The following is a 23,549-nucleotide window of genomic DNA, read 5'->3' as shown; positions in this document are numbered from 1 at the left end:
AGCTCCCGTGAACTTGAATGACGTAGGATATTGTTTCCAAATGTGTGGCACAGGCTGAACTCTAGCTGGTCATTCCTGCATCAGCTGCTTGACAGCAACAAGCTGCCAAATATTCGAAGGCTGTTGTGCCCTTAGTTGCCTCTGTAAAAGCCTGTTCTTTGCCAAAGTACATCATGCATTAAGGAAGTAAAACGCAGTCTGGCTTCTGCTTAACTATTGTACATGGGAAAGTTAGTTTCATGGATTTCGTGCCCAAAAGATGTTACTGAATAGCATTCATGGTGTTTAGCTGCACATAGGCAAAACCTGTGACTTTTGAGGAAAGGCATGTGAGGTTTTCACACACCCCCCTCCCCCAATTCTTAGTTTAACAAGAGATACTGACTGCCTTAAATTTGCCACTGCAAATTTCTGTAAGGATGTGTTTCTGTAAAGAAGTAACTGAATTTTACTAAGGTAGTTGTGAAATTAAACTTTTCAGAAATACTTATACCGTATTTGCTGACTCTTCCCACTGAAGGCAGAATATTGCTGAAGGGTGTGAGGTCATTCTTTTCATCCTTGCAAGTGCTGTCTCCCTTTTCCCGGGGCGGGGGGGGGAACGCGATTCCTGACGTCCTTTGATCTGATACGAGCTATATGGACTTAATTTTTAACACAGCTGTACCGTGTGAAGTGTATACTAGAAAAGCATTCTATATGAAGGGAAAAAAAAAAGTGTCTTTAGGCATTCAGATAACCCAAGTTTCTTTGGAAGTTACAGTCAGAAATCATGTTGCAATCACTGTGCAGATCTGCTCTTCTATTTTGGCTAATCTACATGCAGGAGGAATGTACCATGTTTGAAGAGTTGTCTGTGACAGCAATGACAACTAAGCATTAAACACGCAGGAGACTAGGCGTGCTTCCCACAGACGTGGTCAGGCACTTGCATAACTGCCCTGGCATCAGCAGTGCTGTTCGCTCAGTGGGTAAATGAGCTGAAAGGTAGAAGTCTCATCAGCCATCTCACTTTTCCTATGTTGTCAGGGTGTTATATGTGTTTATGAAAGTTTTTGATGAAGTTTTCCTCCGTTCATAAAATAAGAATGTGACTTTAATTGCTGTCATTTGTCATCTACTTCCATGCGGCAAATGCTTAAATTACTACCCCTAACAGCCAGTAGGAGCTTAGCACTTTTGAAAAGCAGTTTAAATATGCAGTGTTTAAATGCAGATTTAGTAGTCTGATGTTTAATCATACATTTTGAGGCTCCAGTCTCAAAATGACCTTTTGCAGGGCTTTTTTTTAGCATAAGAGGTCTTTCTAGCCTAGTTCTTCAAAATAGCGTGGTATTTGCAGTGTTTATTGTATTGTGTTGTAGGTGCACAGTTCCATTATATGAGTAACTGTTTCATTTGTGTATGTCAAGTACTTAAGAGTTTTCTCTGAGATATCAACTGATAGCTGTAAAAATATCAACTCTGCGTGATACATCTCACTTCAAAGCTTGAAGCAGGCAGTATTAGTTGCCTTCTCACGTTCTGTTTATTCAGTTTACTTGCTGCGTGGCCATCAAGAACTGCTGCTAAATTTTTTCTATAGAAGGATTGAGAGCTGAATCGAGGAACCTGTTGATTTACAAGAAGTTGTTCTGAACAGCGGAATTTGAGGGTGGCGTTCTGGAGAGCACATGCATCTGTGTGCTGCCCATGCTGCTTCCTGGTCTTGACTGCCTGGATCTGCTGCTTTGGGGGCAGGACTAACGAAGTTCAGGTTTTAGTGTTTGCAGCCCTAGATCAGGTTATATGTATGCAGCAGCCAGTTTAGTTCCACTCATAAAAGTGGGAAGCTGCCCAAGGCTACTGAGTCCATGTAACTCTGAAATATTAAATTGAGCAATAGTTAACTACTACTTAAATTTGAGATCTAGCTGTTTAGGACTGGAATGTTGCAGACTGGACTAAATGTAAGCTTTGTCTGTTGAGACAACAGGGTTGTTAAGCAATTGACTGTGTCCTGGTAGTTGGGATCGTACCATTGTTTTGAACAGAAGTAAGTTGTCTAGGCAGTCTTAAGGAAATATATTCATTCACTGTTCAGTTCAGTCTTGTTGGTGCAATCTTTCATGTTCAGGAAAAGAAAAGCTATAGAATTTTATAGCAGAATCTGTGTAGTTTGTTTAAGATGATTTAAAAAAAAAAAGTTCACTATCTTTTCATACGTTCAGACTTTATTCAGCAATCAGCCTTGCTAAGGGTTCATATATTCTCTCCTTTGTACCTGGAAAATAGTCACTGCTTCATGAATGTCTGTTGGTTTTAGCTTATGGGATAGTAGAGAAGAAGATGCACAAACTCATATTTTTAAACTATTTAATAAAAAAAAAAGACTTGAAGCCGAGTTTATCAAGGTCAGTCTTGCTGTTAGTATGTCTGCTTTCATGGGCAAGTGAACAGTGGCGCTTACTGAATATTTTAGCTAGAATTACTGTTTGATGCAGGTCCTGCCTTTGTGTGTAGGCTTTTTTTTTTTTTTTAACCAGCCTTGGATTTAAGCAGAGAATATACATTGTTTGTAGTGAAAGCAGCAAAGGAATGATTGCAACTTAAAATAAGGCTGTGACTCTGACTTGCTTAACTATCTAGAAGACATCTATCCTGTTAGCATAGAAGGCTGAGAGCTTATTAGGTAATTCCAATATTGACTGTTTCCTTATCAAAACATTGGTTGATTTATTTTGATCAGGCTGTAGCTGCTACTGTCTTTCATTCTTCAACATGTGCTGTTAGCCATATATCACATCAAAGGTCTGACTTTTATTTGGGGAAGTAGAAGAAGGTTTGGCAAGAGCCAATGTTGACTGTTATCAGTGTCTGACTCTGGCCTGAATTTTATTGGAAGCCTGTCAGCTGAAAAACAGTAAATGAAGCAGTATGATTCAAATGCATGCTTGATGTTGGAAACCTTGTTTCTAGAGATGCCCTGTTAGCTTGTCTATAACAGATAGCAAAGAGAATTCTTCTTCTATGTAGATTTCAGTTACTTTTATTGCAAAGTTTTATTAGTGCTTCAGGAGAGTAGAGCACGCTTGTCAAAAACGGTTCTTTTAGTAGGCATGATTTATATAATAAAATGAGTGAAAATTCTTACTTGTTCATAATTCTGTGGCTGTAAATAGGTTAGCTGATGGGTGAGATCCTCTACTTGGCTCAAGTTTGATATTGCCCAGATTACATCAGCGGTTGGGAAGTAACAGTATCTGTGCGCTAGGCTTTTTAGCATTTCTAAGCAGAGAGACTGTTCCGTTAGATGGAGGCTCTCAGTACACACTGATGTCCAGCTTTGCCAGCTCCTGATGGCAGTGTGCATCAGCCGAAGTAGCAGTGTCAGAAGTCCTCGAGCAATCTTGAATCACTGGAGGGATCTTCACCGCGACGGAGTGGTCTGCTCTGGAGCAGTCTAATACCAAAAGCTTGTTTTGGTGAAGGAGGCTCCTTCTCACCTTGTTGTTGAAAGTTCTTTAATTGTGCTTTAATGAGCCGATTGAGGTGGTAAATATTACAGATGGCTTCTGCTTAATAAAGAAAATTAAATCAAAAGAAATAGATATTAGAGATATAAGACGGTTCATAGGACTTTACCCCCAAGTGATTTAGAAATATGTGTTAATATCCCAGCTGAGCACTAAAGAGATTTAAGAGTGTGGTTTTAAAGGTGACATTCAAATGCTATTTTAAGAGGAGTGATAAATGCTTACGCTTTTCCTCTTGCCCTCTGCTTCATGCTGTAGAAGGTCCTCTTGACAATGGCTACAAAAAGTGTAATAAATGTGCTGATACTTTATCCCTAAAACTTGTCTGGGACAAATTGCCTTTAGTTAAAATAGTCTGGCCTGGCATTTTGCATCCAAAGTGACTGAAAGCATCCCTCATCCGCAACAAAATGCAAGATGTGATAGTGCAAACTTGTCAATCTTTTCTGTGATCACCGATTAAGGGCAAGTTGGTATCTGCAAGTACAGTCGCTACTAAATTATGACAAAGATGCAAAAATAGTTGGTTTTATTTGCTACGTGGATAGGCTTCCTTGTCTTAAACTTTATTTTGGGATATAAGACATAGCATTTCAAGTTCTGATCTTAAGAAGGAAAGATGACATTTGACTAGTTTTGTTCATAATAAGCAGATCCAAACAAAATCTTTCGAGTTGTTGCAGGGAGAGGACGGGGGACACATTTCAGAACATGCCAGTCTTCCCTGTGAAAAACCTAAATGGGAACTTTTCTGAATCTACTCTGTTATTGTGTGTTGCTTTTTTCTTTTTCCCCCAAGTCCAAGTGTGTACCTTGTTAGGTTAGCATTTTATTATTTAAATTCTTTTGCCTTTACTTATTTGCCTGAGTGAGTTTTCAAGTTTATAATTCTGGAGAGAACAAAACTTCAGTGTGGTCTTCTAAAGTGCTGTAGTTGCAGTTAGTAGCATGATTGCCTGAAGATGAATAATGGACTCCAATGACAGTGTTCCCTGTTATCATCATGAGAGAAATTAGGGTATGGATTGAGAAATCTACCCTATCATAGAATGAAGCTTTTGAATTTAATTTTCTTACACAAACTGAGCATATAGTTTTGCTTAAATGCGAAGGAGCGTCATGTCTTTCAGTTTACAACTTCATTAAATTAAGATAAATGGTGTGTTTAAAAAAAAATTATTATTTTTTTTCTTCCTAAATGCTAAGTCTTGGAGTTTGGTATGTTTTAGAGGGTCATCTCTGCGTGTGTTTGAAAAATCTGTTGTCTGTATAACTAACTTTAGTCCATCGTAGGACTTGGCGCTTCTGCTTGCTCATCTGATTACACAGCTCAAGGGAATAAGGTTAAGGACATGCTGTTGGTAACTAGAGCGTTTTCAGGGCTTTAGTTCGGCAGATGGGCTGCTTGGCTGTATTCATACATCTGCCTACCTGCTGTGGCAGCTGCTGCTGCTGCATGTTGTGTTCTTTTGTTCTGTTCCACCCAAGAAAGGAGCACTAGGAAGTGTAGTGAATGGATTAATTTAAGGTTAAGGCTAGTGTTTTGCTTGCTTTCTAACTCTCTATCATAATAAAGCTTCTGATAAAGCTAATGAATCCTTCATAAAGTGAAATAGGTTTTTAAGATGTATTTCAGGGGCTGAAACTAGCTAGCATTGTCTAAAAAACAGTCAAGTATGTTTTCTTTATATTGCCTGACGTTACTTATTTCAATATCTTCCTCTCTTTCTCCCCCTTCCCCCACTTTTTCTAGGAGCAGTAACCAGACTTTGCCTGACACTGCGTGGTCCAAAAGAATTAAGGAAATATGGAATGACATGAAGGAGATTAGTTGAGGATTAAAGGCTTTGAGGACAAAACACCTCGCCGAGGTGAAGCACAGACTAGCATTCTAGTTGTAGCTCTGAGGAGCTGTGTGCTGAAAAAAGATGGCAGATCCAGGAATGATGAGTCTGTTTGGAGAAGATGGGAATATTTTCAGTGAAGGGTTGGAAGGTCTTGGAGAATGTGGATATCCTGAAAATACAGTAAATCCTATGGGGCAGCAAATGCCCATGGATCAAGGATTTCCCTCTTTACAGTCATCTCTTCATCATCCCCCTGCAAATCAAAATCAAGCCAAGCTGACCCATTTTGATCACTATAATCAATACGAACAGCAGAAAATGCACCTGATGGATCAGCCGAACAGGATGATAAGCAATGCCCCTGGGAATGGTATAGCGTCTCCTCATTCACAGTATCACAACCCTCCAGTTCCTCAGGTTCCTCACGGCAGTGGTGCTGGTGGTCAGATGGGAGTCTATCCCAGCATGCAGAACGAAAGGCACGGGCAACCCTTCGTAGACAGTGGCTCCATGTGGGGACCACGGGCAGTTCAAGTGCCAGACCAGATCAGAGCACCGTACCAGCAGCAACAGCAGCAGCAACCGCAACCGACACAGCCGCCACAGGCACCCTCCGGACCCCCCGGGCAGGGCCATCCTCAGCACATGCAGCAGATGGGAAACTACATGGCTCGTGGTGATTTTTCAATGCAGCAGCACGGTCAGCCACAACAGCAGAGGATGAACCAGTTTTCTCAAGGCCAAGAAGGCCTCAATCAGGGAAACCCTTTCATTGCCACCTCAGGACCTGGCCACTTGTCTCATGTGCCCCAGCAGAATCCCAGTATGGCACCTTCTTTGCGACACTCAGTCCAGCAATTTCACCACCATCCCCCCACTGCTCTCCATGGAGAATCAGTAGCCCACAGTCCCAGATTCTCCCCTAATCCTCCCCAGCAGGGTGCTGTTAGGCCGCAAACACTTAATTTTAGTTCTCGGAGCCAGACGGTACCCTCACCTACTATAAACAACTCAGGGCAGTATTCTCGATATCCTTACAGTAACCTTAATCAGGGATTAGTTAATAATACAGGGATGAATCAGAATTTAGGCCTTACAAATAACACTCCAATGAATCAATCTGTACCAAGATACCCAAATGCTGTCGGATTTCCATCAAACAGTGGTCAAGGACTAATGCACCAGCAACCCATCCACCCTAGTGGCTCACTTAACCAAATGAACACGCAAACTATGCACCCTTCACAGCCTCAGGGAACTTATGCCTCTCCACCTCCCATGTCACCTATGAAAGCAATGAGTAATCCAGCAGGTACACCTCCTCCGCAGGTTAGACCTGGTAGTGCTGGAATACCAATGGAAGTTGGCAGTTATCCAAATATACCCCATCCTCAGCCGTCACACCAGCCCCCTGGTGCCATGGGAATTGGACAAAGGAATATGGGCCCCCGAAACATGCAACAGAATCGTCCGTTTATGGGTATGTCTTCAACACCACGGGAGATGGGTGGGCACATGAGACCAAATGGTTGTCCAGGTGTTGGCCTTGCAGATCCGCAAGCAATACAAGAGCGACTAATATCTGGCCAGCAGCTTCCTAGTCAACAGCAGTCTTTTCAACAGCAAATGCCAACCTGTCCTCCCATGCAGCCTCATCCAGGGATACATCATCAGTCTTCACCACCCCCACATCCTCATCATCAGCCTTGGGCACAGCTTCACCAGTCACCACAAAACACACCACAAAAAGTGCCTGTCCTTCAGGTAAGCTACTTCCAATGAGCAGAAAATGTTTTAAATTACTGTAAATGCGTTTCAGGGTACACAAGATCTATGGTTTCAAAATAGTTGCTCCTGTTTGAATTCCCTGGTTGTTTCTGGTTATGTGGCTTTCTTGGTGCACAGAAGCTGAAGGTAAAATGAGGTTCGGGTGGCTTGCTAATGTCCTTACAGTAATTTTTACAGGATAACATTATAGATAGACTGAAATGTGATACAGCAACAGGACAAGCTGAATACTTGCTTCTTTTTCCTTGTTGGTTCCTTTGAGGGGGAAAATGGAAAGCATGTGTGAGAATTGTCATTTAAACTATTAATTTTTGTATTTGCAACTTGGAGAAAGAAGTGTGTGTTATAATGTGTTTGTTTTGGCCAAACTCAGAGTTTTCCTTAAATCCTAAGGGAATGTTTTGTGGTTTTAAGTTAAAGCTGAAATTTTTACGTGTGAAAAGATTTTCAGGATGAACTGCTTCAGCACTAAGTAATGCAACTGGGAAGTGATAGGGCAACAGTTTATGCAAGGAGAAGACAGCAGGTGTGAATCATAGTCAGAAATCAAATCTTCTGAGGCTTAAATAAAATCTCAAATAGGATAGAAGTTTTATTTTACTGAGTCTCTGATCTGCCGGGTTTCAATGAAAATGTATTGCTTCCACGTCACTTTTCAATTAAAAGCCAAAAACGGTAAAACATCTTGATCCTCTGTAGCTTAGCAGGTTTGACTACATGCTAGTATGTTAAGCTTCAGCTGAAAAAGTGCCTTTTGGGATCTTCGCATTTGCCATTGCTTGCCTCTGGCTCTATCAGTCATCGTTCAAGAGGTTTTGGTACTGAATGAATAGGTGGTCAAGACATCAGAGGCTTAATTTTATTTTTTTAAACCAGTCAGTAATTAATGCCAAGTAGCTCTGCCCATAAATATTTGGAGACAATTGTTGGAATGCAGTCATAATGATATGATGCTACAATAAGCTTAATAAATCATAAAAACAGCTGTCCTAGCCAGTGTCCCAGGCCTGTGCGGAAAGCAGCTGCTCAGCAGTCCCCTCCACTGCTGCCTGCCGGCTGCTTCTGTTAGCCGCTCCGCACAGCGTGAGGTGGGTCTGGGAATCAGATGTATGCGCTGCAGAGAGGCAGCTGACAAGGAGTGGTAGATGGAGCAGCTCAGCAGCTGGGAGAGGCTTCCACATTCCCCCTGGAAGAGAGGAGGGGGGAGCGCTGGAGGTGCCGTAGGGTGGGGAAGCCCCGGGAGGGAGATCAAGGGCCTAATCTGGGCAAGGGGAAGGACACCGTCTTTCTGGGAGGGAGGAGGAGCAAGGGGCAAAGAATATCTTCAAGATCGTCTTTTTCTCCCCTGCCCCCCTCAAAATTGGTGTGAAATTTTATACCTGTGTTGGCCCTCCCTCTCCCCCCACCTTCATGCACAGGCTTTGTTTGGAGGACCTGAATTACAGTTCTCGCATGCATGTGGAGTTCTGTGTTCCTCCTTGATAGAGCAGCTCTTGACAATGCCTCTTGTGTTATCGACTGTGTGGGTAAGCAGAATGAGAAAGGAGAGAACTCAAGACTATACGAAAAAACGCAAGAGAATGAGCGGGTATTTGGAAAGGGGGTAATGACAACACAGCGAAATCAGTACAGAAGGACTGGGCATCAGAAAAAAGACATACAAGATGTGTTTTTTACCCTGAAGATGAGAGCTGACACATCTGGCAGAAAAAAATGGAAGGAAAATTGTAGAAATGGCAACGTAAGACTGCTAAGTAAAGGAACAAAAACCGGCGTCCCTGGGATCCTTCACAGCTAGTAATGGTGGGGGTGTGGGAAGGGAAGATTTGAGATCGACTGTGCCCTAAAGCTGTGGTGTTCTTCACTGGCATTAATTCCTTGTTTTCGTCTGACCATCCAGTACACCTTTTTTTGGCAGCAAGAGGTGGTTTGGGAGGAGAAGGTTTACTTGTAGAATGGACAGGCTTGCTAAATGTTCTTGGGACATTTATTTCCCTTTAATCATTGAAGAGGTAAAATGCAGACAGTTGAACCCTTAAATGAGCTATGTATCCTGTTACAAAGTTCTGAACTGCAGATGAATAGCTTGAACAAAGGTAAGTGCTGAAACTAAATAATAGAGGAAAACCACATGATAAGTTATTTGATTAAAATCAGTAATTCAGATAGTTGTAGCTAGTCAAATAACAGAAGTAGGTGAACAGAGAAGTTAAGTTTTTATTTGTAAAAGTTATTGTTAACATACCTTCCCATTAAGTAGTTAGTTTGAGACCTGAGTGTAGTAATGAAATTCTTGACAGGCAGGCATTTCCCCCTTGAAAACTGTTTGGATGAAATAAATATTGTTCAAGTCAATGAAAACTCAACTCCTCCTGACCCCCGGGGAAAAATACAGATGTGCGAAACCCCTGCTCTTAAGACTGAATACAGAATTTGTAGCTCGCCTGTCTGTGTAGTGGTTTTCCCTTCATGTCAGTTGGCAGAAAACTGTTCACTGAAGAACAGTTATTTAAATGACTGGTTTGTTTTTATTTGTATAAAATGAATCAACAAAATTAATACAGTCAGTAAAATGGAAATCACTATGTACTTTTAAATCAACGGAAGCCATCTTAGTAATTATTTTTCAGTGATTTGAAGCTAGCCTTATCATGGGAAGGCTGTAATATTTGTGGTTAACCAAATTACTGTTTTGTTTTTAGATATGTTGGAAGGAAAGTGCAGTTCTTCTGCTTTTAACTTGAAAGAAATTGCCGTGTCGTTTCTAGGGCTTGTTACTTCTTTTTTGTGTGCAAAACTGCAAATTATTTTGGCTGGGAGATAGAGCTGGTGGTTGACAATTCAGCTGGTTTAGATTAATAGCTGAAAACTAGACATAGTTATTAGGACCTTGTTAGCAGTGAGTTGCTGACTTCAGTGGAGTTTGATAGATTCATAAGAACCATGGTAGTGTTGGGACATTCAGTCAGTGTGCTTGGTTTTTCAAGCCCTCTTTTGAAACGTTCTTCACCAAAGACTTTTGGAAGAGCTCAGTGGCCATGGAATGGGAAGGTGGCTTCTGCTGTGGCAGGGTAATCGGCCAAGATGCAAAGCAGAGGGTAAGAGTAGCTTGCTTGTTTTCACAGTAGAGGCATCTGTGTTGGGTTTGTGAGCTTGTGCTCTTCAAAATACTCATAAATGATCTGGAGGAGAGTGAAAAGTCAGATGGCAAAGTTTGCTGCTGCTGTTAACATACTGAAAGCTGAGTGCCAAGTGCAGACGTGGTGAAGAGCCTAACAATAATGAAACTAAATAATTAGAAATACAACAGGAATATCAATCACTTGGCCGTAAGCTGTGAGTCAAGGCATGGCCAAGGGATGTTTAGATTGGATATTAGGAAAAATTCCTTCACCAAAAGGGTTCTCAAGCATTGGAACAGGCTGCCCAGGGAAGTGGTGGAGTCCCCATCCCTAGAGGTATTTAAAAGACATGTAGATGTGGTGCTTAGGGACATGGTTTAGTGGTGGACTTCGCAGTGTTAGGTTAACAGTTGGACTCGATGATCTTAAAGGTCTTTTCCAACCTAAATGATTCTGTGGTACCTGGGCAGTGAAATGACAGGCAAAACCCTCTCCTTAGGAACAGGGTCTTGGTGTTAGATGGCTGTCTGAAAATGTGCTATGACAGTCAAAGAAATAAAACAGTAGGAACTGTTATGAAGCAGCGGAGAGGAAAACAAAGATAGTTACCATGTTATTACGTGTATGCATGGTACCCCTATGTGGCAAGTGCTGTGCAGCTCTGGGCACCTTCCTCCGGCCTCAGAAAATACAGCAGCACTTGAAAAAGCACAGAGGGAGGTGATTTAGAGGGGAAGGGAAGGAGAGAGATGGTAAAAGCTTCTAAAATTGAGTGATACGGGTGCATGAAGAAGGTGAATGTGAAACAAGGGTTGTTTGTCACCTGTTTTTTGTCTCCTTGAATTCTTTTAAGGTATTCAGCAAATTATCAGGTGGTGAGCTCAGAACTACACATTAAGATGCTGATCTCTGAGATGTTGCGCAGAAAAATGCATCATCATTTGATAAAGATTAAAGCACCACATTTGGTTCAGCAGGTCTGTGCCGTAAATAAGTGGCTGAGAGTTTGTTGTTGGGGTGCATCTACTCTGTGCATGTCTGGTTCTTGTACTCTTCCACAGACCTTGTCAGAGAAGGGTATCAGGTTAGACAGGCCTCTGGGGGTCTAATGCTATGCAGTTGCTCTTATGTATCGTTATTTCCAGAGAACTTTACTAGTGATAGAGCAAGTGTAGGAGTTCTCTCTGCCAAGAATAGGCTATCCTGGGTGTGTTGTTTTACAGAAATTCTTATTTACCCACAGCTACTGTGTGGGCTAAAGTTTCGAGTCCTGTTCATTAATCATGTTCCACAAATGTGATCTACATTATTTATAGTTAAGCACAGGAATACTTAAATAACAAATAGTTATGGTGTAGCCTCCATGCTTGAATAAATGATAGACCTCAATGGTGGGCAGCAACAGTGTTGAAGGATGCTGGGTTGCAGCGTCCAGCTTCTTGTGGAGAAGGAATTCATTTTGTGTGTGTTACTGCCAGGTTTGCTCTGCTGGCCTTACTATCTGTGGGCATGTGACTTTGCTTTAAATCATAACTCATAGCTGTGTTTGGTATGAACACATTCTTTTGAAATTTCCTGCCCTCCCTTGCAGGGGAAGAGGCAGGGAAAGTCCTGCTGAGTCACCAGCTGGGTCACCCCTGTCACAGGCCCTTCCTGCATTTTCAAACCCTGTGTTGCTGCCTCAGTTTAATTTATACTTGGGATATTAATGAAAACTACCATCAGCTGGAGTGGTTTGACACAATACTCTAACCTGGCAGAGAGTGCAGGTTAAATTAGTTACTGCTGGCACACTAAAATGAAGTTGACTTTCTCCTGGGTATTTAATTGTTTTAATGTCTACGAGTAGTAAGAAGAGACTGACTCCTTACTTACCTCCTTACTGTCTTCGCATAACCAATTATCTGTCAATGTGTGTCCTATAATTTCACTTAGTAAGAAATGGTATCATTTCAGATGGTTAGGATTTTTCCCATAATTAATACTCATAAGCAATGTCCCACACCTCCAGAGAGAACTGTTAGTTTTTTCATCCTTTAAGCGTTTAGCTTTTTGACTATTTTCCTGTCAATAAGTAGAACAACTCCTTTTTTTTTTTTTTTTTTAAAGACTTACAAACAGTATTCGTTACTTTTTGTTTTGATACAGAGGCTATTTCACGTGACTGCTAGCTGGTCTTTTGGGGTACTGTATATGCTGCATGTTCAGCAGAATCTCATGGCTGCCCCTAGAAATTCTAGTTTCCCTTTCCAAGTGTTCATAGACCAGCAACTAGTGTATGTTGGCAAGATTGTTGATGGTGCCAGACTAAATGGAATTAAAAAAACACTAATACCAAACCTTTATTACAATTGTATATTATTTTTATATACAGATAAGCATACATGTGTGCATGTGTATTTATGTAAAATATATGTAAAAAACCTAGGCCAGATCAGAAGTTGGTGAGAATGATGAAAGAAAACCTGAGAAGAAAATCCATAGTATTCATCTGAAAGTAAAGGCTGATAACAGCAAATTTTTCTTAAGTTTACAGGCTTCTGCTGTATGTTGTTGAGACTCTGAAGAACTCCTGTATTTGAGCAATGTAATTAACAATGATTTTCCAAATAAAAATGGATCATTAAAGCTACCTTTGGTTAAAACTATTGAAGTTATTTCACCTTTGTGGAGTAGAATAGTCTGTTATGCTGATAACCTGATCCATCCATGAGCTAGTTCACATGCAGGTCTCTCTCAGACATATTCCAGTCTAACAGTTAATATTAACATATCCAAAGGCTTATTTCTTCCTCACCCTTGAGAAGGCTATATGTACTTCTGTAAATAAGGGGTTGCAGTGATTCTACAGTGAATAGGCCTTTGGGCCAAAAAACTGTAGTTTTGAGATGGTTTTGCTATGGATTTTTTGGTCCTTTTTACTGTTGAGGATGTACAAGAAACTTCAGGAATACTTATTCCCTCAGGTGCCATGATTTGACTGTGATGAAAGTAATTCGTGCCATTAAATTACCTGCTCTGGAGTTTTGGGTAAAGCCAGTTTGCAGCATTAGCATAAATACACAAGTCTGCATCAGCACGCTGATTTTGTAGGCTTAAGAGTTACTAGACTTGTTCTTCAGCATGAATATGTTGAAAGTTTCTATGATATGTTGGTGACCTGAATGTGATTTTTCTTGAAATCATTAGCATTATCTGAGGAATCACCTAACTAGAAATATTTTTAAATTTATGCTGCTGTTCAGTACCTCAGTACAGTATTCTTATCTGCTGATGGTCACTTCCAGTGGGATTTGGCAGTCATCTTATTTTCCCATGGCTGAACACTTTCTCCTATTTTATATTTATTTGAACAAATATAAATCTGTTGTTTCAGAGAAGCTTTTTTTTTCATGACTGAAAGCTGATAGGGAAATGTGTGTATGATCATCAGCTGCATAACTTACAAGGATGGAAGATTGGGGCAAATGAAAGGAAAAATGCTTGATTATTTTTTTTACATTTATTTGTTATTTCATTAAATACAGTGGCAATCTTAATAAGGAACAAGTTGCAGGCGAAGTAATAATTTCCTGCCTTTTTATTATGGATCCTCCTCCTGGTCTTCCATCCTGTTTTTTCATGTGGAATTTGAGGCATCCATTTGTTCTAAACTAATCTGCCTTTGCTTGTATCTTGAATGCAAGTGTCACAAACTTGCGTAAATGTCCTTTTTCCTCTGGGGAGAGTAAATGTCTCGGTTCCCACTATGATGGGACACCATCACTCTGAAGTTGGATTTTTCACTTTTGTCTGTAGAGGTTGTTTTCTCCCTCAGTTCAGTGAGCCAGTGGTTTTCACTTTTGAATTTTCACATTTGAGTTACAGTGAAAGAACTGATGACCAAACCATTATGAAACCAAAATACTGGAATGGTGTTTTTAAAAAGGGATGGTCTCACCTGAACAACGCGTCAGAATGGATGTGTACCCCTCCCGTTCCTTTCTTTATTCTCCGAGAGCTTTGCTCTCTAGGTATCAATGTTCTTTTAATTGTATGGAGAGAGACGTATTATACAGGTGGTAATGTGGTCTGGATTTGGGGAACAAATAGCTTGGGTTTTTTTCTGTAGAGATGTCATCTATAAATATTTGGTGCCTTCTTTTGTCAACAGAGTTGTAAAGTTTGGTAGCTAAGGAGCAAGATTAACACCCTTGAATTTTTCACGGTGATTAAAGCATCTGTTTGTGCAGATCTTTCTTTTGAAATATTCTCAAGTTTGCAGGTGTGGTTTAGAGATGGTGAAGCTGCTTCTTGGGAGCTGGTGGGAGCAGAGTAGGAAGCGTGGGCAGGAGGGGGCAGCGACAGGCGAAGCTGAGCTGGTGGAGTGGTGCTGAGCGGTGGGAGCGGAGAGGAGATGGCCAGCGCCGGTGTTAAGATGGGGACAGAGTCTAGGGACTCGCCCCACCTCTCCTGCGCCAGCTGCTTGAGCCGCCTGCCTCTTCATCCCTTGCCGGAGGCGGCCGTTTGGCACGGTGGTGCCCGTTACTGCTCTGCACACTACTTCGGGGTGCACCTTCTGCGTCACTGTGCTGTGGGCAGGCAGTCCACTAACAGCTTCCCAGCATAGTTGTGTGAGCTGCAGAACTCTCAATATCTAATCTGCTTAAAAAAAATAATCCATGCAAATAAAGGTGGCTGAGGTCTGAGATACAGCACCTTAGCTCCTTCCTGCTCCATCTGCATGCCTGATCATTTGGTGAACTGGCTTACCTGGCCAGGTCACGTTCCTGGCATCTCTTCACTGTGCGACCACAAGATCACCCAAACTGGTGCTGTGGGAGTGGGGATGCTTGGTGTGAGAAAATGGGGATTGCCTCTTCCTCTGGCAGTGAGCTTTCAGGCCCTTTAATACGCTTACACAGCTCAAGTTTCTGTAGCACTTGTCCTGAATGACCAGCCCTTGAGTCCTCCCTCAAATTTTGATAAATTAAAACTTCTGTTAGAATTCAAAGCTTTGTCTTGTTTTATTGAATTAGTGGCAGGTTACATTCCAAGTTCTCCCAAATTTTTTTTAACTCTCACCTTTTGTTCCCTTTTTCACACAAATATAAATGACTGATTTGATTTCAGAGGTGTGTTTTCTTTTTTAGAAAAGAAGGACTTTTTTCCTCTTCCAACTGAAGTATTTGCAGCTATTTTGTTATTGAAGAGATGAAAGAACACCCCCTTTCTAGCAAAAAGAGCTTGGCACAGTTTTGTTAGATGTGTGTCATGTGCATTGAAATGTGGGAAGATGCCTCCAGTATCTGTCAATGAATTGTTTTCCTTGAGCACTGAATGGAATTTCTTTTCTTCAACATAGAGAATCATTTAAAAGCATGAAAAGCTAGAAATAAAACTCGAGATTAATTTCTTAGTCTTTTTGAGGAAACAGAACTGGGAGATGGGATGGCTTAGTGATCCGAGTATGGGTTTGATTTATAAACTCTGGAACCAGCATTCTTTCTGATTTTACTGACCTTGATATATCACCTATTTAGTCAGAATTTTCTTAGTTACTGGGCAAGGTTGGTAATGGTGTTACCCCTGTTTATGAAGAGGAACATATAGATGATGGACATAAAGATTGTTATTCAAAACCCAAATTCATAAAACTCCCCAATTCCAATTCTTACTCAGGTATCTGTTACTCTAAAACATGCCATCTCCCTGCTCTCCTTGTTCCTGCTTCCAGTATTGTTCTTGCTTAAGGGTGCAGCTCAAGAAGACGGACATCATCAGTCTAACAGTTCAAAGCAGGAAATCCCACTTCTTGTGTAGGAATTTGGTAATTGTAGAGGTTAACCCAAGAGTAGTGCAGGTATACAAGATGTGGAAGAAAAAGAAGTGGATCTCTCTCTGATCTTCCACTGTTGGGTTGGGAGGAATCCTTGTTTCTTTGCTTCTGTTGTTTTACCACCCGTTCATCCCTGAATCAGTACCGAGGGTCTGGATTCAACTCTTTCCTGTACTCCTCCTCAGTGGTTTTATTGTGTTAGCCTAGTTTAGGAGACAGCAGCTTATGTATTACACTGGACAAGCACAAAAATTAAGAACAACAGGGAGTGGGTTCATATTGCATGGGTTGCTGCTGTAGAAATTAAACGTCAAGAAATGTTAACTTCTGGAGCTTGGCAGGTTTCTATGGAGTATTATTAACCTTTTAATTTTGGAAAATTGCAAGTATTTGTCTTCAAGAGTGCAACACTTACTCTTCAATATTCAACACCAAATGTGTCTTTGCTATATTGATATAACATGTTGTAGGGAGTGCCAAACACTTACTGAAGTTTCCTCTTTCATTTTTTTTTATATTTTGTTAAATATAAACTCTTGTTATTTTAATCAGAGAGGAAATTTTCATATGTAACACAAGAGTTCCCAAAAGGAAGGTATACCCACCTACAATAGACTTCTTTCTTAAAACAGACTGAATAATTTAATCAGTTGAATCAGAAAAACATTAGTCAATTTTAATTGTGCTAATTAAATTGTGTTTTATTTTGTCTCTAACTCCCACAAACAAAAGAACATAAAGGCCACAGTAACTGAGAAGTTAATACTTCTAGATTTTTTGATCTAGTGTTCCTGTAAGAAAAGACAGAGAGGACTCATAACAAGCTTCATAACAAACTTCCTACTATCCAGTAGTCAATATGAACTCTGGTTTTTTTCCTCTCTCCTTTTACATCTCCTTTCTCTCCAGATGGCCCTCCATCCACTTGCATTCTGGTACTTCATATCTTTTTTGGCCCTGCAAGACTCTGATAACTGTGATAATACTGTAATTTTCCTTACATGTGAGCGTTGAATGATATGAAGTGCTTTATTTTATTTTTGGAAGAAATCTTTCTGTACCAGCCAATTGTTGCTAAATATAGTGGGAGGCTTATAATATACAGTGCCTGTTTGAATTTAAAGTGACACCTTACCATAAAAAGTTGACATCACAGTTTACTTGTACAACTGTATATGAAATACATAGTCATTAAAACTAGTCTGAAACATGGGGCTTTATAGCTGTTATTAGTATCTCACTCAGTTTGTTAATGGAATATTGCAAATGTTTACTGGGGCAAGCATCATCAGTTGTGGACATAGGGATAAATACCTACAGTGCTGGAAGACTACTTAGTTCCAAGTCTTTTTCTCTGCTAGCCTCCTTTGAAATACTAAGGCATTAGGCTGGGATTCAGGGAATTTTTGCTGTCTGACACAGGTTGCTTGTTTCGTGTTTGCATTGCCAGCATTGCTGTCGGGTGTGCTTGAGAGGTGCTCCTCTGCAGTAGTGGCGAGCAGGGGACAGCAGAGCAGTTCCTGCAGTTCCCTGCTGCACTGTACAGCAACGCCGAAAAACATAACTCAGAAACTGTTAGCGGCGATGAGGGCTAAGTTATAAAGGGTTGCTTTAGACACAGCTCTCCAGTTATAATATAATGTTACAATATAAAACAAAATTTAGACCCGATATTGCTGTAGGCACGTCTGATTTAAGACCTATGTGTAGTGATTTTTACATTTTACTATAGGTTGTGTAAAGAATGGCTGGAGGTAGGACACTACAGATATCTGCACTAAAGATAAGGTATTTAATGTTTCACAGAACGATGTTAATGAAAGTGGCTGGAGAACTAAAGTATGATTAGACATTATAATTAAGAGTTATCTCAATTGGTACCGCTAAGCGTGGTGTTTGTCCACAGAAAACTAGGTGGTGGTTTTAGTTGGGTTTTTTTCTTTTCTTTTTTCCGCCCCTCCCCTCTCCCCCCTCCCCCATCCCCCCCAGTTCTAATGACACTTTCTGATTTAATTGTTAGTTTAGTTCAATTACTAGAGGAGCTGGGAAAAGGCCTACCTGTGACATGCCATAGATAACATACTCAAAGGCTTTTTTCATTTGTTGCTGTGACTAAAGAACTAGAGCTTGAGAAGTATCTTGGGCTCTTTGACATAAATGAATCTTGGGCAGCATATATAACATCAAAGGATTTTTAAGAAGTCTGTGATTTCAAGCCTACTTTGTCATGATGAAGTTAATAAAATAGTGCAAAGGAAAGGCCATTTGGAGAACTGCTCTCTTCCCACCCCAAGAGAAAAATAGAGTTGATTACTCACGATCTCCTTTGGTTTTGTATCTCATGTGTATCCATTAAGATTTCTTTGAGTTGGTGGTTTCAACCTGTGGTCTGTATACCTCTGAAGTCCCCTGCAGAATGCTTTAAGTGGCCTGGGAAAGGTGATTAAGGAGAGCAGGTTTGTATGCTAAGCAACAATATGCATATGGGAAGTTTTTAAAGAGAATTACATCTCCGCTACTAGAGGCTTACAGATTAAAAAATAAAAACAATGGGAAAAAAATTTGACAGAACAGAGTCCTGTGTTGTAATGTAGATCTTACTTCAGATGGGGTCTGCTCAGGCTGGTGTCTGAAATGGCAGTGGTTACACCTCAGTATAAAGCAAAGTATATCGGGACCAGTACTGTTGAATATCTTCATCAGTGACATAGACAGTGGGATCGAGTGCATCCTCAGCAAGTTTGCAGATGACACCAAGCTAAGTGGTACGGTTGACATGCCTGATGGTCGGGATGCCATCCAGAGGGACCTGGACAAGCTGAGGAATTGGGCCCATGTGAATCTCATGAGGTTCAGCAAGGCCAAGTGCAAGGTCCTGCACATGGGTCGGGGCAACCCCTGGTATCAATACAGGCTGGGGGATGCAGGGATTGAGAGCGGCGCTGTGGAGAGGGACTTGGGGGTAATGGTGGATGCAGAACTGGACATGAGCCAACAAGGTGCGCTCACAGCCCAGCAAGCCAACCGTATCCTGGGCTGTATCAAAAGAAACGTGGCCAGCAGATCGAGGGAGGTGATTCTGCCCCTCTACTGTGCTCTGGTGAGACCCCACCTGGAGTGCTGTGTCCAGCTCTGGAGTCCTCAGCACAGGAAAGACATGGACCTGTTGGAGCGGGTCCAGAGGAGGTCGTCAGAAATGATCAGAGGAATGGAACACCTCTCCTGTGAGGGCAGGCTGAGAGAGTTGGGGTTGTTCAGCCTGGAGAAGAGGAGGCTCCGGGTAGACCTTATTGCAGCCTCTCAGTACCTAGAGGTGGCTCATAAGGAAGATGGGGACAAACTTTTAAGCAGGGCCTGTAGTGATGGGACAAGGGGTAATGGGTTTAAAGTAAAGGAGGGTGGATTCAAACTAGATAGAAGGAAGACATTTTTTACAGTGAGGGTGGTGAGGCACTGGAACAGGTTGCCCAGAGAGGTGGTAGATGCCCCATCCCTGGAAAATTCGAGGTCAGCTTGTATAGGGCTCTGAGCAACCTGATCTAGTTGAGGATGTCCCTGCTCATTGCAGAGGAGTTGTACTAGATGATCTTTAAAGGTCCCTTCCAACCCAAACCATTCTATGATCTCTTCAGGGGGCTGTCCCAACGGTGAGTTCTGTGTTGGCTGATCAGGATGGTGTATCCTCACCTCACCTGGAAGTAATGGATTGTATGGTGCCACCGTTTTGGAAACGAAATGGAAAGACTGAAGAGAATGTATAGTGAAAATCCTTGTTGTATTTGCCTTTGGATTGAAGGGAACTGGGCATAACTGAGCCTTTCTGTGGAGCTGCAAATCTCGTAGTGGAAAGTGGCAGCATGAAACCACAGTTACCTGAGTTGTTTGGCTTACTAATACTAACCTGTCAGCTAGAAAAAGATGGCTTTAGCCTGTGATACGTACCCTCCATGTCTGTTAACTTCTTCCATCAGAGAACCTTTCAGTAATTTGAGTCAGTGGGAATACGCCGGCGGGGCAGGCAAACCCGATCACTGTTTCCATTTCACAGAGTGGAAATGTACAGCCCGGTAAGGTGCCTGGGGTTACGCAGGCGGCCGCAAACCTCCTCCCTCTTCCGTCCCCACCACCGCCACCGCTGCCTGGTGCTCCCCTCCCTTGAGAAGAGTTAACACTGCTTGTTCCTCAGCTCCCGCACGCTTTCTGGAATGCCAGCTTGACTTCTGCTGTGCATTTGTATGTCCTCAGAAAGGCAAAAAGCCTTTGGGTGTAGTCTTCTGTTCTGCTTTGTCTTTTTAGTATATCTAGAATAACCGCTGCAGCTTCGGAAAGTAACTCTCTGCATTTAAAGGACTTATACTAACTATGTCTAATTGGATAATCAAAAATTCTCATGCAGAACTGAGGACTAATATGTAAAAGGAGCATTACCTGTGCGCATGAAAATACCTACCTTCAATCCTAGAAACCACTGAGTTATTTTTTGCAAGTCACAAACATAGAATTATTGAAATCTTGATCAGTGTATTTTCCTTTTAACTTGGGAACATGTTCTCTTGAGTTGTAGATGCTGAAGAAGTAGTTGCTTGTATTCATAAGTAAAGCAAAGAAAACATTGTGGGTGGGAAGTGTATATTATACAGGAAAGCCTGGGCTGCAAGCAGCTGAAGTATGATCTGCAGGTTGTCTTGCTCTTTCAGTGGTTAACTGCTTAAGTCTGATATACTTACTAGTAGGTGTAAAAGATAAAAACTCTTGCTCCTCTGCATCTCTTCTAAGTGTCTCTACACCAACTGTACAAACTTACCCCAAAACAAAGCATTCCTGTGAACTACCTAATTGCCTCAATGGGTGGGGATGGGAGAAGGGGTTTACATTGTTAATTAACTGGTATGGAGAGCTGTCAAAGCAGGCCAGGGGCTTCTGGTCTGGGAGCTCTGGGTTAATTTCTATCGAAAACAATTCGGTTTTTTGAGGGAAGAATTTGTTTTACCTTCATTTATCCTCATTGTTTCAGATAACTTGTGTTAGGGATGTTGCGTGTAGGAAGCTCTTGAGGAAGAACAAGTTTTCCAACACATTAGAAGGAAGTGAAGTTCTCTTGAGAGCCTTTTTAGTTGCAGTATTCCTGTTGCAAGTTAAGACAGATGCCCAACAACAACTGGGTAGCAGCGTTTCCTGCACTAACCTGCTCCTTACAAGTATATCACTAATACTTAAATAATGTAACTGTGTAAATGAACAACTGATTGCCAGTAATTTCACAAATGGCTTACTTCTACTTTTCTCAAACCTCTATCATCTAGAGTACCTAAAAAAGAAAAATTACTTCTGCACTGTTTTGGGAAAATTGTCCAAACCAGGGAATAGAAAAGCTATTGTAAAAGGACACTGGGACTGTGGCATTTTCATTTAAGAAGTAACCCTTTCTGTTTTAAACAGCACTGTTGCATTTTGTATGACAATCATGATATGAATGAAGACAATTTCTAGTCAAAGGACAGTGTTACAAACACAAACATTTGAAATCACAGAGGTTTTCCGTGGGGTATCTGAGTAGTCACGTTCATAGCTGTGATGATTTGAGTATGTGAGTGAAGTAAGGCTTGTAAAAGAGGTAGTACTTAAGGTTTTTTTTCTGACTGTATTGGCCAGTGTTATTATAAAAACTTTTTGGTTAACCCCCCCCCCCCTTATTTCAGGTTTGAAGGTAAAACTTCTGTGACAAGAAACTTGTCTTACCAGCCCTGTTAGTCTGCTTAATAGAGATTTCCCTCCCCTAGGAAATTAAACATAAATGGTTGTTCTAAGCATATTTAACTCATTTCTGAACTAGTAAGTTCAGTGTTTGTCATATTCCAAATAACATTTGTTAAAATACATTTATTTTTTAATCTAAACAAGATTTTGCTGTTGATTTTTGCTGTCACCATTTATTAGGAGCAAAGCACTTGTAAAGATTGTCTGGGCCATTGAGTTGAGCCTCTAGCTGTCACATGTGCCATCTTGTGAACTACTTTTCATAACCTTATCAAACTTCAATTTAAAGACCACTTGCCTTTTGCTCCCAGTACTCCATTTTTTTTAAAATTCTTACCCAAATCAGATTACTCTGAATGTTGGAACAGGCATCTGACTTTCTGTCCTAAATTTATTAGTCACTGGTTTTATACCCAATTTGCTCTGGTGCCAATTTTACCCATCTTAATTCTTTTATTTCCTGTATTAGAATCTGCTGATGTTTTCATAAATATCAATCTATCTAAAGTAAGTTAAATTCCCATTAGGCTTCTCCTTCAAGATAATCCATACCTGTGTCTGAGGTTTAATTGTTCATGTGGATAATCAGAATTTTGTACAATACTGTATTATGGCACAAACACTTCCCTGGGATTACTGGGAACCGTCTTGAGAGCCACTTCAACATTTTCATTTTCTTTTTCTCATTGTACATTGCACTAGTTGTTTATAGACATCCTATGGTTAAGTACAAATTAATTTAGTCTTCAGTTAGACAGTCTTACCTTGTTTTATGTAAACATAAATGAATACCAAAAATCCGGGTAATAACATAGCACAAAAATTACAAGTACTGAAGTATTCCAAGTTCGGAAGTGCATATGAAATGCTGGTTAAATTTGTGAGGGCTTTACACTGATGGGCTTAAATTTCTTTGATAGTGTTTTGAAGTTGTGAGGTGTCCACAAATTGCAGAGCATCTCATTTAAAACTAGGATTCTGAGTAAGCACAAGCTGCTCTACTGCTGCTAGAATTGCAGCTGCGTAATGCTTAAAGGACACCTTCCTTTGCAATAACATTTAAAAATACTAATTCCTGTTACTCATCTGCGATCCTCTTCCCACAGCTTGAGCTCAGGGCTATAATGGAACCTATTATAGGCAAAAGGTCTATGACTCAGACATTGAGCCATGCAAACTCTTGGCTTCTTTAATTGGCACCATTAAATCTTTAGTAGTTTTCCTCTCATAAAATAGGTATCATTGGTGTAAAATGCATCACTGCTGAAGATATATTGTATCTTTTGCCCTCTGATTTCCATGAGTTGATGAACTATAGGTGTTTAAAGGCTGGTTAATCAGAGAGTTTTCTAGAATTACTGCTTTTCCATAACTATTTAGGAGTGTATCTAAAACAAAATGTAAGAAAGCCATCGCACAGGTCATTATGTTTTCAGGTTGTTATCCTTTTCTATTTAGAGACAGAAGAGGGAAAAGAAAAACCTGCCCTTGCATCATGTTTTGGTTTATCTTCATAGAACTTATTTAACCTGAGGACTGGGTATCTTCTACGTGACAGGATGGAAAATGTTAATTCTTGAGTATGTAACTGGGGTAGAAGCTGCATTATTTAGCTGATGATTTTTTTTTTCGTTGCAGGTTGGTTTGGGGCTTTGTTTTGTTTTGTTTTTTTTATATACTGGAAAGCAAACATGGCAACAGC

The 23,549-nt window shown here is 40.9% G+C and overlaps 1 protein-coding gene across 1 annotated transcript in view; it reads left to right on the top strand.

Annotated features, from left to right (window-relative positions):
• Nucleotides 1-5,268: 5,268 nt before the first annotated feature.
• CHD7 (chromodomain helicase DNA binding protein 7) overlaps nucleotides 5,269-23,549 on the top strand; it is a 90,117-nt gene continuing 71,836 nt past the window's right edge. The window contains exon 1 of the mRNA XM_010582895.1: nucleotides 5,269-7,126. Within this exon, the coding sequence (XP_010581197.1) occupies nucleotides 5,444-7,126 (1,683 nt within the window). The 5' untranslated portion in view covers nucleotides 5,269-5,443. The remainder of the gene's footprint in view (nucleotides 7,127-23,549) is intronic.

Source organism: Haliaeetus leucocephalus, unplaced genomic scaffold (assembly GCF_000737465.1).
Source record: "Haliaeetus leucocephalus isolate CR32 unplaced genomic scaffold, Haliaeetus_leucocephalus-4.0 Scaffold858, whole genome shotgun sequence".
NCBI classification, from domain to species: Eukaryota; Metazoa; Chordata; class Aves; order Accipitriformes; family Accipitridae; genus Haliaeetus; species Haliaeetus leucocephalus.
The sequence above is the reverse complement of the archived record's forward strand: the minus strand, read 5'-3'. Positions and strand labels throughout refer to the sequence as shown.